At 46.9% G+C, this 16540-nt stretch overlaps 1 protein-coding gene across 1 annotated transcript in view; it reads left to right on the top strand.

The window, feature by feature from the left end:
• The window catches only part of WDR27 (WD repeat domain 27), a gene marked incomplete at its 3' end in the record, with an annotated part of 52903 nt that extends 42001 nt beyond the window's left edge, over positions 1-10902 (top strand). Inside the window, 4 exon segments of the mRNA XM_082668726.1 lie at positions 341-348; positions 350-414; positions 417-463; positions 10765-10902. Of these exon segments, the coding sequence (XP_082524852.1) occupies positions 341-348; positions 350-414; positions 417-463; positions 10765-10902 (258 nt within the window).
• Positions 10903-16540: the final 5638 nt, after the last annotated feature.

Here is a 16540-nt window from a genome sequence, read left to right as displayed (position 1 = left end):
TACCCTGTGACATGGGCTGTGCAATGAGGCAGCAGACACCTCAGAACTATGTTTTAAAACAGGTTTAGAATTTTGGCTTGAATATGTTTACTGCCCAGTTATTTTAGAGTTTTTAAACGGCCAGAATTCAAAACATTCATTACAGTAAAATTTAATCATGTAACATCTTTTAGAAAGTCAGGAAGAAAAACCAAAAACTAAGCTGGTTCTAACAAAGTACATTCTATACAGTTAGAATAAATAGATGTTTGGTGTTAAGATGAAAGGATTTCATGTTTAGAGCAGTAGAGTTTTTACTGACATTTATTTTGTTAGTAATGATTACTGATTTTCATTGCAGGGCAAAGACATTTCCTAAGCCTGTACAGTCTGTGCAGTTTTATTACATAGACGCGTTTATTTTGTCGTCCTCGGCCTTGAGTTTCAGCCGCTCGAGCATCACATCGACACCAGCAAAGGCGCCGCATGAAGGCAGTCATCTCCTCTCGGGCCTGTCCTCTCTGGACTCGGGGTGCCTCATTGCAACAAGGAGTTATGTGTAAATAAGCGTTTACATTTACAAATGCCATCCAAAATGTGATAATAGCCTCCCGTTACCAGAAATCCCCCTTTTCCACACGTGGAGCTTCCCTGTAGGGCCGTCCCTGGGCTTGGGGTGATCTTGCCAGTGGCCAGTGCTCAGGAAAGGGGGTCATCACCCTGGTTCAGCAATATATTTAACTCATTTCGTATGTAGAACCATTACTGTTTATAATAAGTTGAAATTGCAGAATATTTCATATATATCCACAGATGAACGTTTGTGTGGGCTACTGAACACCTGCCTGGCCACACCTGACTTTGGCAGATATTAATGCTTTACTGTCTTTGTTTTCAAAACTTTTTGAGGAAACGAAACCTTGCAGAGAAAACTGGAGGCCTCCCCTCTGAGCCCCGCTCCCCCCCTCGCTTTCCTCTTCCCGAGACCAGCGTGCTCGCTTCCCATCCCTGCTCTGTATTTGCTGTGCATCCAGGTGTCCTTGTGGTTTGATGGAGGGGTCGCGTGTGACGCGCCTTTCGTGCTTACAGCTGCGCTTATTCCTTTAGTGTTAGTAAAATATGATTATTAAGTGGCATGAAAACCTTTTTTTTATTTTCAAGTTTTTTAAAGGTAGAATCTTTAGTTGTAGTGAAAGGGAAACAAAATGATGGATCATATTTCATTCTCTTCCAGGTATAAACAGAAGAGCAGGTGCACACCTATTTTCAGGATCCCCATGACAGATGCAGCAGCAGATTACTAGCTTATCAGCAGTGAGTGATTTTTATTCCTGTATCCTTTCTCCTGCTGTCCTCCCATCACATCCTTACCATTGCCCTTCCAGCAAAAGCATGTGCTGAAGGTCCAAGCCCCAGGCTCGGGCTGAGCGCCGGGAACTCGGGGAGCTCATGGTCCTTTGTGTAATGGCTTCATCTCAGTCGTGAAAAGAGCCTCAAAGGAAAAATAAAACTGGAGGCAATAGAGCATATGACATACAGCAGGGTGATATAACCTGATGCTGCTGGCCTATTAAATAGCGTAGTAATTTAGTACATTTAAAAAGTAAACTGCTACACTTAGTATGTGCGTCCTGTGCTGAATTGAACAGTTTACCCCATTTCATGTGGAAGATGGAAAAATTATAGGAGTTGCTGTTGATAGGAAATTGATTCCAAAACTTCAAGTTTTGAGCTTTTGTGGCTAACATCATCATTTTAACTTAAAGAGCACTGATTTTAATTTATTTAGAAGCAAAGCTCTGAGCTTCAGACACTCATTTTATAAACTTTTAATTTATTCAAAGGTCTAAGTCAGATTCTTTTGAAAAGTGTTATACTTGAAATTTCAGAAGGACTGATACAAGGTGTTACAGGTTCTAGTATATTTTGGTTAGAAATGTGACATTTTTATGCTAGAACCTTTTGCGAAAAGAAAACCCCAAACCAACCAACCAAAAAGCACCTATAGCAGAAATGTGTCACCCTGATTATTCTGGCCTTGAGTGAGGATTTCTGCGTATTTTGGTGTTAGCATTGGGTTTATTGTTGAACCTAGTACTCTTTCTACTCTGTACTTTTCTGCCACATATACTTTCTTTAAAAATTTATTTTATTTTATTTATTTATTTTTGGCTGCGTTGAGTCTTCATTGCTGTGCGCGGGCTTTCTCTAGTTGCGGCGAGCGGGAGCTACTCTTCGTTGCCGTGTGCGGGCTTCTCACTGCAGTGGCTTCTCTTGTTTTGGAGCGTGGGCTCAGTAGTTGTGGCATGTGGGCTCAGTAGTTGTGGTCCACGGGCTTCATTGCTCCGCGGCATGTGGGATCGTCCCAGACCCGGGCTCGAACCCATGTCCCCTGCATTGGCAGGCGGGTTCTTAACCACTGCGCCATCAGGGGAGCCCTCCCACATATACTTTTTAAGACAGTGCTCTGGGCTAAACATTGAAGGTTAGGTCATTGGTACATTGTCCCTCCTATGCCACATTGATGAAGTTTACCCACCATGTGCTGTGTCGAGGGCTTGTCCTTCATGTGTGCAGCCTGTGCCTGGGGTCTCTCCCGCCCACGGCCTCGCTGTCTAACCTCTGTCTCAGACCTGTCTTCCAGCTCAGTACCTACATGCCGGACGGCCGTTCCACCTCTATTATGGGGTGTCTGACATCTGCAGCCTCACTTACCTCTAAGTAGACTCTTGGCTTCCCACCTGGAAATCCATACCGCCCGGGTCTCCCCACCGTTTGAGCAGTGCGCCCACTGGCTCCGGCCAGTTGCCTGGGATCAGCTAGGGAAGGGGCTGTGGTGAGGCCTCTCCTGTTGGGCCTCAGAATCGTACCTAATCATCCATCTGTACGTCTCTGGTTGGAAGGAGTTCCCAACCGAGTCACAGGCCTCGTGGTTGCTGCTGGCTGGAGCAGGACCCTGGAGGTTTCGACCTCAGTGCGGCTGCAGCACCGCCGTCATGGCGGGAGCCCATTCTTGTCCCATCCACCAAATTTGTCAAAGGAAAGCGAGTGAGTTTTTGACAGTGCACAGCCTTTGTCAACTTTGTTTAAAGTGTTTAGCAGATGCAAAGGTACGATGCAATCAGTTTGCTGCCAGGTTCAACGGTAGTTTTTACTGGGCATGAGATTCTTCTAAGCCTTGATGTTTGACATTAGAAGACATTTTAATTCTGTATGGAATGTTAATGTTTACACTTTTGTCTTTGATTAGTTTGTGGGCCCAGTTTTTGATTTTACTGATAATCCATTTTCACTTAAAATGTGGTGGAGCATTTGGGTGTTTCAAGCGCTAGGCGGACTGGGTGACAGCCATGGAGATGCTGCGGGAACGCGAAGCAGCCTTTTGTGAATCCGCAGGTTCTCTGTAGGTTGTAGCTGGTCTGTCTCTACAGAGGATGTGTTTAAAAATACTCACAGCTGACGGTTGAAAATCGGGAATTGAGGAGGTGGCCCCTTCAATGAATTCATTGCCTCATAGTTTAGTTCAGAAGACACTTTGTTACCCGAAAGAACAACTAAGAGACTTGTGAACAAAACTTTGTTTGTAGGACGACAGCTACAATTTTGCTTTTTGATATATTTGGAATGGCTTTCTAAATTAAGGGTTTAATGTATAATGCCTTCTGAAATCTGCATGATGATTCAAGGGTATCCTCTTTATTTCAGTGAAGTCTTACCACATTGCTTAAGAGGACTCTCTTTTTTTTACTGTTTTGTGTTTTTTTTTTTTTTTTTTGCGGTACGCGGGCCTCTCACTGTTGTGGCCTCTCCCGTTGCGGAGCACAGGCTCCGAGGCCATGGCTCACGGGCCCAGCCGCTCCGCGGCATGTGGAATCTTCCCAGACTGGGGCATGAACCCGTGTCCCCTGCATCGGCAGGTGGACTCTCAACCACTGCGCCACCAGGGAAGCCCCGGCACAGAATCTTAAAGGGCAGAGGCGTTCACCTCCAGACGCAGGTCCTTGTGCCCCAGGATAGCTGTCCATCCCTGGAATCTGCTGACCTGAGTCACAACTGACTGTTACCAACAGGAAGCAAAGGATACAGTCCCTTACAGGAAATGAGATGTACGTGCTGAGGGCAATGGGTTTCTTGAAAAGACCAGCCTGCACACAGACTCTAGGGGTTACAGTTTGACGAATAGCATTTAGAATGTTTAATGTACTATTCTCAAAATGCAGTACATAAAATTTATCTTAAAGATACATATTTCTAACATCCAAGTGTCTCTCTTGAAATGTTACATGGGTTGTATATTTGATCAGTTTTTGCAGAGTTTCTTAGAGTCTTTAGTTAATATAATGCAGTAAGAATTGACTAAGTTTACCAAATATTGCCATTCTTCAGTTAAAATGTTTCAGTCATGAAGATAAATAGGAACCTCCCATGTGATGTTCCTTTAATGCTGTTAAGTGTTACATTTAAAACATACTTCTTTCCATGCTTTCGGACACTTGCTGTCTCTGAAGTATTATGAGTTACAGAATTAGAAAAAGATTTCTTTGCTCATTTAACTTTTGAATGTATTGTACGTGACTTATTAAAGGTGGTCATTTCGAAGCTATCATCATCATCACTGTCGTCATCACCGTCATCATTTTCTGCGTGTGGAAAATGGCTTGTCAGCATTTCCACTATAAATTTTTTTTTTGCATGTTCTAATCTTTATTTCTTTCTGGAGTTTATCACAGAGTCATAAAGACTTGATTGAAACTTGGCATATTAGAGCCTAGTGTGAGATTTTTTTCAGTTTGGTTCCCAAATTTGTTTCATCTGTTTAAGTTAAAAATGAAAAATATGATTTTGGAGCTTTAGATGCTCTTTTACTTATAAAAATAAAGCCCTGGCTTTAGAATAATGGTAAAGACGATTCTTTTCAACTTAGGTAACCAGTTTTACTCATATTCTCAGAGAAGTTATTTCATTTTGAAAAGTAACGTGATGCTGTTTCGTCTGACATCTTCCTCTGTTTCCATTTCATAAAAGAAGATGTTTTAACCTTTTGCATAGAATACTTTTCTCTGTTATAAGGATTAAATAAGATAATGCATGTGAATTTCTTAGCGTATGCTAAAGTCATTAACTGGAAGCCATTTTTAAAATACAAATTTATGAAGGCTGGTGGACATTGCCTTAGAAAACTTTCAATTTTTGCGTGCAACTAATTTCACACAATTTGTTTGTTCCCCCGAGTTTAAGGAGAAGCGCACAGAATTTTGCTTCCTGCAGTAGAAGGTCAGAAGCTGAATTAGAAATGATTTCTGCTTTCAAAGAAATTGTCATCTAGAAGGTGGTAGATGTGGGCGTGAATAACATTTATACAAAGCTGACTCTTTAAGCGTCGTAAAATGAGAGGAAAGGGCGCCTCATAGCGATGAGGACTGGGACATGTATTCTGTCTGGAAGATGAGAGAAGGCTGCGTTTGGCTGGAATCCCACGTCCTTCCTATTGTTAGACAGAACTTGATTTTACGGGGACTTTGAAGGTACATAAAATAGAGAAGCAGGTTGACTGAACTCATTTAACTTCCCATGTATTGGAGGGTCTGGACTGGTCCCCGGGTCTCCCCAGGCCTCTGTCTGTTCCCAGACTGACTCGTATTTAAAATCCCGGAAGAGGGTTGACGTGTGTTACCGCGGTGAGTGCAGACCCTCAGAAGGGAGGTACAGGGGTGTGCGGTCCAGCCCTCTGTCAGCCTTCCTGTCCCAGCAGCCGTCTCCTGCCACTCCAAGCAGCCCATCTGCACCGGGCTCTTCCCCAGCCACCCTGCTGCTAAAACACACGCCACCATTTCAACGTCTGGCTTTAAATTCCTCGAGGGCCCAGCTGCTTCCGAGTTGGAATCAACTTTGCAGGCAGACTCTGGCCACTGCTCTTGTCTCATCCCTGCCTGGTCTCCTCAGGTGTGGGTGTGGACCCTCTGGTCTCAGGCTGGGCATCCAAGGGGGGCCCGAATTGCTGGGCCCAGGCCCTTCTCTTGCCCCGTGGGCGCTGCTGTGACATGCACCAAGCCCTGGAAAGTTTTAGATGCCCCAGGGGCACTGACCAGGACAGAAGGGCAAACCCCAGATGTTTCCCTGTCCCCTCTTGGGTGCATATGGTGATAAATACTGCTCACCGAGGGTTCCTATGTGCCACATGTTCCGGCGTGGTGTCCTCACAGGAATCCTAGTTCACAGACGAGGCGGCTGAGACCCTGGCATTGGCAAGTCCCGAGACCTGTGGGCCGTGAGTGTGACCTCAGGCACTGGCTGGCCGCAGAGCTCATGCTCTTAACCCTGGCGGAAGGCCACTGGGTGAGGGTCCCCACGCCGGCTTCTTCCCGTCCAGCCTCGGGGAGCTGTTGCTAGAACACAGATGAGCTCACATGCTCCACGTCTATAGCACTCCCCCGGGAGGTCTTGGCGGATGGCCAGACTGCACCTCCCACCACCTGCTTCCGTGGCCTGGACCAGCAGCAAAGTCCTGCTTCTGTGTCAAGACTGGCCCCATCGCTGCCCCACGAGGCTGCCCTGGCCTGTCTGGTTGAAATCGGGGCCTTCCTTTGCCCAGCGGCCGTGCCTCCCTAAAGCTCTCCGTGCCGGGGGACGGTGTGTGACGCACCCTCCCCGTGAGATCCTGAGACTCCGACCTCCTTGAGGACAGAGCCGTACCTGGCTGGCATACAGTTGGCGCTCAAAAATGCCTTGCGTAGTCAGAGCCCAGGGGGCTGCCGCGGGTAGTTTAAGGGGCCCATCTGCATGGTGCGGAGGCGCGTTTCTGTTTGCCCACGGGGCACTGGGAGGGTCTATCCTGCCTCAGGTTCACAACGGCCCTGACGTAAAGGCGGCCTGTGAGTCTGTTTCTGCTGGAACCTCAGCAGGGGTCAGTCAAGTCCCTTTAACACCCTGTGAACGTTTTATGTTTTGGCATTTTGGCATTTTAAATACATTTTTTGCTCTTCTAAATTGCCTTTTTTTCCCCAAACACTGTTCGTTCATGTTAAACTCCTTGGTCCATGGTGCAGTATTTAACCAGGCTGGGACGCCACCTCCTTCTTAGCGCCCAGCTGAGCCGTCAGGGGCCTCGCCTCAGGCAGGAGGGACCCCGTGGCCTGGGCCGTGGGTGTGGGCTTGGTGAGCTGCTCTCTTAGATGAAGGCGGCTGGGTGTCCTACGCGGGAAGCCGAGCTCCTGTGTCTCCCCCCACTCTGCCGGGGCCGGCTCGGCATGGATCTGGTGTCACTTCCACCGGAGGGGTCGCTACGACGCGCACCTCCCGTCCCTGGGCGGCAGGCGCGGGTTCGCAGCGCTCAGCGCGCCTGTCCCGCACGCACGCGCCGGTGGCGCTCTTCCCGGCCCTAGCGGAGCACAGCTCTCCTTGCGCCCGGGTCGGGCCATAACCTGCTTTCTCCAGTGGGGGCTCGGGCGCAGCTCGATTCCGAGCAGAGCCCGCCGGGTCGCCTCGGGAGAAGGGCAGGAACAGCCGGCGGGCCCGCAGAGTCCAGGGCCGTGCGCCGGGAGCCTCTCCCCGCCCGACTTACCCTGCAGCGCCCTTTCGAGGAGATGCACCTTAAGAAGCGACTTATTTCTTTTAAAGGCTCCCTGTTTTTATAGCTCTGACAAAAATAATGAGTAATAGTGGATTTTACATGAAACTTTGAGGAGATTAAGTTTTGTCAAGATCTGGTTTTCCAAGTGCTTCTCTTTTCTCTCTGTAAAAAATTCAGTCGAAATAACCCAGGGTGGTTTACTCTGTCAGTGTTTATTTCAACAACTCCCGCCTTAAAGCCAGTGTGTGGGTACATATGTGTATATCCATGTAACACACATGTACACATGCGTGTGCACATACACGTGCAGGCTTTATGTGTACATATGCACATGCACCTTTGTGTATGTGTACGTGTGTGTATACATATGCATATGCCTGCACGTGTGTGTGCACGTGTGCACATGTATAGTAATCTACCTATGAACGAATCCCTTTAGTTGTATCACACCTATTGGCAGCCACTGGTATCTGGCACTGTTCCAAGTACAGGGGCACATGAGTGAATGACACAGCAAGGTCCTGACACTTGAGAATTTTGTAGTCTTACAAAGAAAGAAGCAAGTGGGTTCAACGCAGGTCAGACACCCTGAGCCTGAGCCCCTTGGGGGACCCTCCCTGACAGGTAACCTGAGCCGCAGGTGTGTGACGTGGGGAAGGGAGCCAGGTTGATGGGGGAGCAGCTCTTGGGAAGCGGGGTCACGGAGGAGTGGGGTTGGACTGGGGGCGCTGACCCGGGCAGGGGTCAGTCCCTTGGGCTCATGGGCCTTGGTCACATAGGGTTTTGTTCCGGGCGGGGGGCCATCAGGAGGGGTTGAGGAGGAGGCCGGTGCCCTCACAGCGCCCGAGTGCGTGCGCTCTGCGCGTCCCCTTGTCTACGCGGACATTGGAAATGGCTCAGTCGTGCCGCCAGGGGCCCGGCTCAGCCTCTGGGTGCGGCTCTGCGTGTTGGGGGCCGGGGCCGGGGTCGGGAACGGGCTGCAGGAGGGTGAAGGGGCTTTGCACTTAGCTCCTTCCTCATGCTCCCAAGAGCAGGCACCTGGTGACACTGGCGGCAGCCCCAGCCAGGCTTCTGCTCAGGGACCCAGCGCCAGCCTCCGAGGTTCCCCTCTGTCGGGGGTGTTCCCAGGTCCCCCGTGCTGGGTGGGTCCTGCAGTTGCAGTCTGAGGGTCCCTCGTTCCCTCGGGAGAGCACAAAGTAGCTCCGGGAGACCATCCTCCAGATTCCACGTGCTCTGCCCAGCGTCTTCCGTGGCCCCTGTCCTCCTGGTCCCTGGCTCTGTGGCCATGTCTGGACCAGAGAGCCACGGGGCGATGCAGGGAGGGCATGGGGGCAGTCCAGGCAGGAGGTGGGCCGTGACTAGACCCGTCTTCACACAGTGCTGTGAGGCCCCCTCACAGTGGGCACCTCTCTGAGCCAGTGCCCCTACAGGGGGGTGACCCTACAGGGGTCCTGGGAAGTTTCCTTCCAGATGCTCCCTCCTGGGCCATGAGTGACCGTCTGGGATGCCAGCGCGGGGAGAATTCCTCTCTCTGAAAACCGCGTGTCTTTTCGTTAGGAGTTTCAGTGCATTTGCTTTAGGAAATGGCTAAGGATGTCGTCTGTGCTGGGCAGGTGCTCACACAGGGACTGGACAGGGGCCAAGTCACCGCAGACCCCAGGGTCTCTCAGCGCCGAGTGCGGTTCCAGGACTCACCGTGGTGTGCTCTTGGATGAGAGGTGTTAGGTTGGGAAAAACAGTTCTGAGGGGTTTTGATGGGAAAATAGCTGGTTTTACTTCCTGAAAATAAACATCTGAATGGTATATGATGGGATGAAAGGACAGGAGTTTAAGGTTACGGAGGTTTACGCCATGTTTTAATAGCTTGTTTTCTTAAATTTCTGTTCAGTTACGCAGTGTACATCAAAGAGTTCCAACTAACCACAGCCCCGTAAGGCCTGTCATCCTGCAAGTCCAAATTCAGGGGAAGCACAAATCACAATTGGCCCAAATGTCCTATTTCCAGTAAAATAGAAAATAGGTCATTTCTGATTTCTTCTGAGCTTACTGAGAAGTATAGCCACATTTATCATGCATCAGTGATGCTCTTTTGCAAGCATCCTGCTACATTGTAATGACCTCTTCCGAGAATTACCCCTGTAGCTGTCTCCTTGTGTTGGACAAGCAGAATTTAACTCATTTTATCATCCAGTTCACAAAAGAGTGAGCGCCGTATTTTCATATTTTTGAATTGTTTTATATCATTAAATGGCTTATTTTTAGAATGAAAGTATGTAAATCTTTTTTATGATTTATTGATATCTAAGAATTGTAGCAGATGTTTTTTCCTTATATATTTAAAAAATCTGATTGGCTATTACTCTTTTTTTCTGTGTCTGAATGAGATTTTGCATTTGCATTTTTTTATGATGTAAATAGGTAACACAAGACAGCTAATTTGAATTGAAAAGCTAAAAAATATGTAAAGGTTTAAATAGTGTTTTTTTAAAAACATCTTTATTGGAGTATAATTGCTTTACAAAGGTGTGTTAGTTTCTGCTTTATAACAAAGCGAATCAGTTATACATATACATATGTTCCCATATCTCTTCCCTCTTGCGTCTCCCTCCCACCCTCCCTATCCCACCCCTCTAGGTGGTCACAAATCACTGAGCTGATCTCCCTGTGCTATGTGGCTGCTTCCCACTAGCTATCTGTTTTACATTTGGTAGTGTATATATGCCCGTGCCACTCTCTCACTACATCCCAGCTTACCCTTCCCCCTCCCCGTGTCCTCAAGTCTGTTCTCTACACCTGCATCTTTATTCCTGTCCTGCCCCTAGGTTCTTCAGAACCATTTTTTTTTTTTTTTTTAGATTCCATAGACATGTGTTAGCATATAGTATTTGTTTTTCTCTTTCTGACTTTCTTCACTCTATGACAGACTCTAGGTCCATCCACCTAATGAGCATATATTTAAAGCTGTTCACAGGGTATTGTGGAAGCTTATGATAGAAAATAGAAAGTATGAAGTAAATTCGTGAAGATGATAAACTTCTAAAAGGGAAAAGAGGAAAGCACGTTTCATGAAGTTACTTCCGTGGCTTAGGCGGCGTTTTGTCGACGAGCTCCTGCTCTGATGCCTGATCAGCTGGCGAACATACTTCCGCTGTGCACAGTTCCTTGTGGCTCATCTGAGTCTGCAGTACGGAACACCTGTGCGTTCTGTCGTCTAGGCGTTCATGTACAAAACCAGCTCCAGCACTTTCTGCTGCAGACTGGCAGGACGCATGGACACGGTCACGGCCGTGGCCTTCAGCCCAGCCGCTGCCCAGATATGGTCTCCTCTGTTTCATACAAGTCTCACATCATAGCTTTTCTATCTGTCAGCCTGTATTTTGGTGCAATTTTGTAATATTAAAGATTACATGCCAGCATTCATTGAGTGCGGGGAGATGAACTTAGGAAGTAGACCTTTACTGGGGAGAAAGAGAAATCGAGGGTGTTTTCTTTTACAGTGAAAGTGTTTGTCATTCGGTGCCGATGGACATTTGCTCTAACTGAAATATAAAAAAATAATGAGGTATCCATGGACAGGAACATTGAAGGAAGAAAGCAATACACGGCAAGTAAGGAAATGATTTTGAAATTCTTGTGAAAAAGAATTAGATGGAGAAGGAGTTCCACAAAATTTAAAGAATCTTAATTAGGAGAAAGGATTAAGAGAAAGTAACATCAACTGCAAATCAACCCAGAAAAGTGAATGATCTTCTATTAAAATGCAGAGGGAGGGGCTTCCCGGGTGGCGCAGTGGTTGAGAGTCCGCCTGCCGATGTAGGGGACGCGGGTTCATGCCCCGGTCTGGGAGGATCCCACATGCCGCGGAGCGGCTGGACCCGTGAGCCATGGCCACTGAGCCTGCGCGTCCGGAGCCTGTGCTCCGCAACGGGAGAGGCCACAACAGTGAGAGGCCCGCGTACCGCAAAAAAAAAAAAAAAAAAAATGCAGAGGGAGATTTTTTGGTAAAAGATGTAAGCAATGTTAGATATTAATGAAACTTGAGTATTTGGGAATATTGATTTCACTTTGTCCCTTTAAGTTTGAAGCTTTGATTCCGAGAGTGCCACTGTTGTGTGATTGCACACGCGAGTGTGTGTGTGTACTACGTGGGGCTGTACCATCGATGCTGTTTTCCGTACCTGCTTCCTTTCCCTGACACTGGATTGCTGCAATACAGGGCGTGTTATGGTGCCTGGCAACATAGTTTACCTTCCATTTGTATTGAATGTTGGAAAAATGAATAAACGAAGCTTGTGTCCTTGACTACAGAGCTTCCATCGCTGTCACCTGAAGTGTTCTTTGTACCCCATCCATCACTGACCTAGTTTAGCCTTTGCGTCCTCTGCTGATGGGTACTTAGGTTTAAATTTTTCTATCCTCTTATAAACAATCCTGGGATGTGCACCTGGATAGGCTTCACTCAGCCCCAAATGAGGTTGTGCTGCATATACTGTAGTGTACCAGCTTTTCTTAGTTCATAGTATGCATTGCAATTGCCTGTTTGAAATTTTTAGTGTGGTCTTTGACATTGTTGGATTCCTTTTTGAAGCCTTTCAGTAGCACAGCCGGTAATACTGAGGAGTGGTCATGAGTGACAGAGCCAGAAGAGAAGAGCTAGGCTAGGAGGCAAGTAAGGTGTGTGGCAGGGGGCTGGGTGTGGTGATTGACAGGTGGAATACTGAAAATTAAGTGTTGGCCTCAAAATACCCTTTAGCATAACTGATCAGAGGAACTTTTTTGAATACTTGAAAATTTTCAATTAGAAAACGTTGTGTAGGTCTCTATTGCCATCGAGGTTATTTTCATGAATGAAAGAAGCAAATGTGACCTACACACATGAGAAGGAATGGGAGGAAGGAGGACCAGCACTTCTTAGGGACGCGCTGGCTCCCGACGAGCTGCCACCCTAGAGCCAGCAGTTGGAGAAGCCGATGTTCACGTTCAGCATCTCAGGAAACCACGAGGCCACGCAGAACCTGCAGGAAGGTTTTCAAACGTTCATACTCTCTACCACACTTGTTTTTGTAGAACTGCTATTAAATTGGAGGAATGATGATAAAATAATGCAGTGCTAAATGTCTTTGTAATAGAAATTTCTAACAAAACCCCTCATTGTTCCAAAGTCCCGTGTTTTGTCTGAGCACAATGGTCAGAAGATCTCTGTGAAGGAGCAACACTTCTTCAGTAACAGACTCACGGTGTGTTTAACGGGCTTTGTCTCTTAGTACCGTATTTATCTGATTTAAGATACGTGCTATCCGTTCACTAACATTTTTCCGAGATCAGGGTGAACCTTAGAATCTCATGCTTCCTTTTCAGCATGGAGTATTCTTCTGTTTTATTGAATCTCCGGTGCACCTCACACTGATGTTTAAAATTGTGTCCATAGAACGAAATACTGGACTCAAGCTTTGGTTTTAAAACATATACTAAATGGTCCATCAAACAACCATTTGAAATTTCTGCTTGTAGAAAAAGACCGCTCTGAGTTCTAATCCAGGCCTATTAACATTTAAAATGCATGTTTAGGCATAGAGGGTGGCTTGGTCCATTTTCTGACCAACAGAGAGGGGCCTGGAAGGTTCGCCTTCCACGGCTGAGATGTCTGCGTCTTGGGTGCTGATACTTACCTCCTAGTAGGGGCAGGAGGGTAAAAACATGCAAGGGCTGGCTTTGTGGTAGGCGCCTTATAAACGTTCCCCTCTCCACAAGAGGCAAAGCAAGTAATACCATGGGTGCACTACCGCAGGGAAAGTTACACGTGACAGATTAGTGGGATAGGTGCATGGCTCTAATTCCTCTGAATCTTGCAGATTTAATGCTACAGCTAAAATGGCTGCCCTCCCCCCTCCAACCCCTTCCTCATTTTCTTTATTATTATTTTTCATCTCATGAATTTCAGGTGACTTCCCTGGATTTGAATACATGCGTGTAGTTCTAAGCCATAATCCTCCAAGCCCCTTCCTCCTGGTTGTGTGGTCAGTGCTGGCCGCTCCCTCATGGCTGGTGATGCCCAGCCCTGCCCAAGGTTGTTCTTGCTGGACTGTGGAGAGAGGGACCCGCCAGCCCCGCGTGCCTGCTGGGGTGCTCGAAAGTCCAGCCCTCATGAGAATCAGCTGTGTCCATAAGCGTCGGCAAAGGGGGCATTAGCTCCTGCATCTCAGTCAGGAGGGTGACGTGGAGCTCCTGGGACTTATTCAGGAGCTGATTCAAAGTGGCTGCCATGGTGCTGACTTTATTCCAGGGACATAACATAACTTTGGAGAAAGCAGGAGACAGATCCCATGACTAGTTTTTTCTTTTTTTAATAAATTTTAATTGAGAGAGATATTATCCCCTTTCAAAAATGAAAGATTTGAGCCCCTCAGAATAAGTTACGAGATATGGTTCAAAAGTAGTATTTTTCATCATTGACATTGCTCAGTTGTCAGAGTAAGACTTGTCAGTCTTTTGGAAGAAGATTATACTTGTACTAATGGAATTATTATTAGCAATGCATGCGGCTAAGAGTCGGGCTCTGAAAATGAAAGGGGAATCCTACCAGCTCAGGAGGAGCAGGGCCTCCGCAGGGCGGCTGGGACCCGAGAGGCTGTTAGGATACCGCTACAGTCCTGCCGGGAAACGCAGCTGTGCCACGTGGGCCTGGTCCAGTGTGGCCCCGGAGGGTGGTTGTCAGATTTGGGCTTACTGGACATGCAGAGGGCTTTGGTGTATTTGTCTTAAGATATATCCATTTAGAGGGCTTCCCTGGTGGCGCAGTGGTTGGGAGTCCGCCTGCCGATGCAGGGGACACGGGTTCGTGCCCCGGTCTGGGAAGATCCCACATGCCGCGGAGCGGCTGGGCCCGTGAGCCATGGCCGCTGAGCCTGCGCGTCCGGAGCCTGTGCCCCGCAACGGGAGAGGCCACAGCAGTGAGAGGCCCGCGTACCACAAAAAAAAAAAAAAAAAAAAAAGAAAAGAAAGAAAATATTTAGATACTTCACGGTTGAGGTGGGAATAAGTTCATAGTTAATCTATCCTTGCTGAGGTGATAGCCAAGCAAGGCTGTGATTTCTGGCAAAAAAGATGCATGGTATTGAAACCAGAGATCAAAAGAAGACAGAGGAGCATGATGTAGAGGGATGGGTGCCCTTGGTGAGAGTGTGGTCTGGGGTAGGGCTGCAGACCCGGGAGAAGTGCAGGAAAGAAGGGCAGGGAACTTGTAGGTGAGGCACGGAGGAAAACCGCTCCACACGATTTCCTCCGAGGACAAAAGTGCATGAAATTTGTTGGCAGGTATAACAGAGAGTCACAGATATACCTTATGCCATCAAATTTATCTTACATTAATATCACAATCACCAATTTCATCTGATGTCAATGATAAAATAATGAAATGATGGCATTAATGAAAGAATATAAGAGCCCTTTCTTGCTGACAGTGGCTTTTAGGGTATTTAGTAGGTATTCATTTTCAGTTTTCCATTTCTGTATCATGTGGGGTTTACTATGGAATATTCTGCTTTGGTCTTTCCAGCGTTACTGGGTTGCATTTAACCATGTCGCTAATGTTACCCTAGAACACAGAGGAGAAACACGGGAGACCTCAAATAGTTTATGCAAAGAGACAAGATATAGGTGGAGTCCAGAGCGCGGCGTGGTTTAGTACCTGGTGGGGGAAGAACCAGGAGTAGTTACGGGACATGCGCCCGATGCTGGGACGGCTGTCCTTCCCCTGCAGCCTGGCAGTACCCGGGGAAAGAGAGGAGAAAGTAAAGAAATGGAAATCTGAAAAATTATTTCGCTTTAAGAAAGTGATACTTCACTATCTTCTTACAGACATTTAAGTTGTTTTTTGGTGTTGTAAGTAATATTCTGATGTACATATTTGAGTATACAGGGGTTTCTGTATCTAGATGTATCTTCTCAAGATTATTAGGAGTAGTGGTGCTGAGTAAAATAGTGAAACTTTGAAAGGATTCTGATAAATATAGACAAATATTTCTCGAAGAGTTTTTTGTTTCCTTACCAGCTTCGATTATTAATGCCTTCATTATCTTGTTAAATTCATTATCAAGAAATAGTATCCCATTATTTTGGCTTGCCTTTCTTTGACTATTAGGGAGAATATGCATTATCTCATATGCTGTTGAGTATTTGTTTCCTTTTTTTTTTTTTTGCGGTACGCGGGCCTCTCACTGTTGTGGCCTCTCCCGTTGCGGAGCACAGGTTCCGGACACGCAGGCTCAGCGGCCATGGCTCACGGGCCCAGCCGCTCTGCGGCATGTGGGATCCTCCTGGACCGGGGCACGAACCCGTGTCCCCTGCATCGGCAGGCGGACTCTCAACCACTGCGCCACCAGGGAAGCCCTTTGTTTCATTTTTAGATTACTTGTTATATCCTTCATATCTTTATCTTTTGGGCCCAAAGTTTTGCTTACTGATTGTTCTAGCTTTTAATTTAAAATTGACACTTTGTCCTTTGTATTAGAGTCAATGCTTTTTCCAGATTTGGTTTTGCTTTTTATTATCTTGTTTTCTCTTTCAAAAATTTTATTTACTAAAGAATATGAGGATGAAATTTAAATCGCCTGTTTTAATTGGGCCATGTTACTTTGAGAGTTATGGTTTAGCTCTTCCAAGGAAAAAGAACCTAAGTCTATACGTGGAAAAAGTCTGTACATGTCAATTATAAAATAATTAATGAAATGATGGCATTTTTAAATGGAATTAAATTTAAAGTTTGTGATATTTATGATTGTTTTGTCAGTTTGGATCTGTAAGTCCCGTCTAAGTGCCCGTAATGCACAGGAGCTGCTCTTGTGACGGTCTGGAGCAGCCGAGGGCAGGCTCGGGGAGCTTCCTCGAGACACTTGCTGCCCGGCTGTGCTGTTCCCACCACCGCTGCGCGGCCGGGGCTCCTGGTCCTGGTCTCCCTCCGCAGGCAGACAGATTTCCTGCTTTTCAAAGACA

The sequence above is a fragment of the Grampus griseus genome (assembly GCF_964374135.1).
Source record: "Grampus griseus genome assembly, chromosome: 13".
NCBI classification, from domain to species: domain Eukaryota; kingdom Metazoa; phylum Chordata; class Mammalia; order Artiodactyla; family Delphinidae; genus Grampus; species Grampus griseus.
This window is presented reverse-complemented; position numbering and strand designations above follow the sequence as displayed.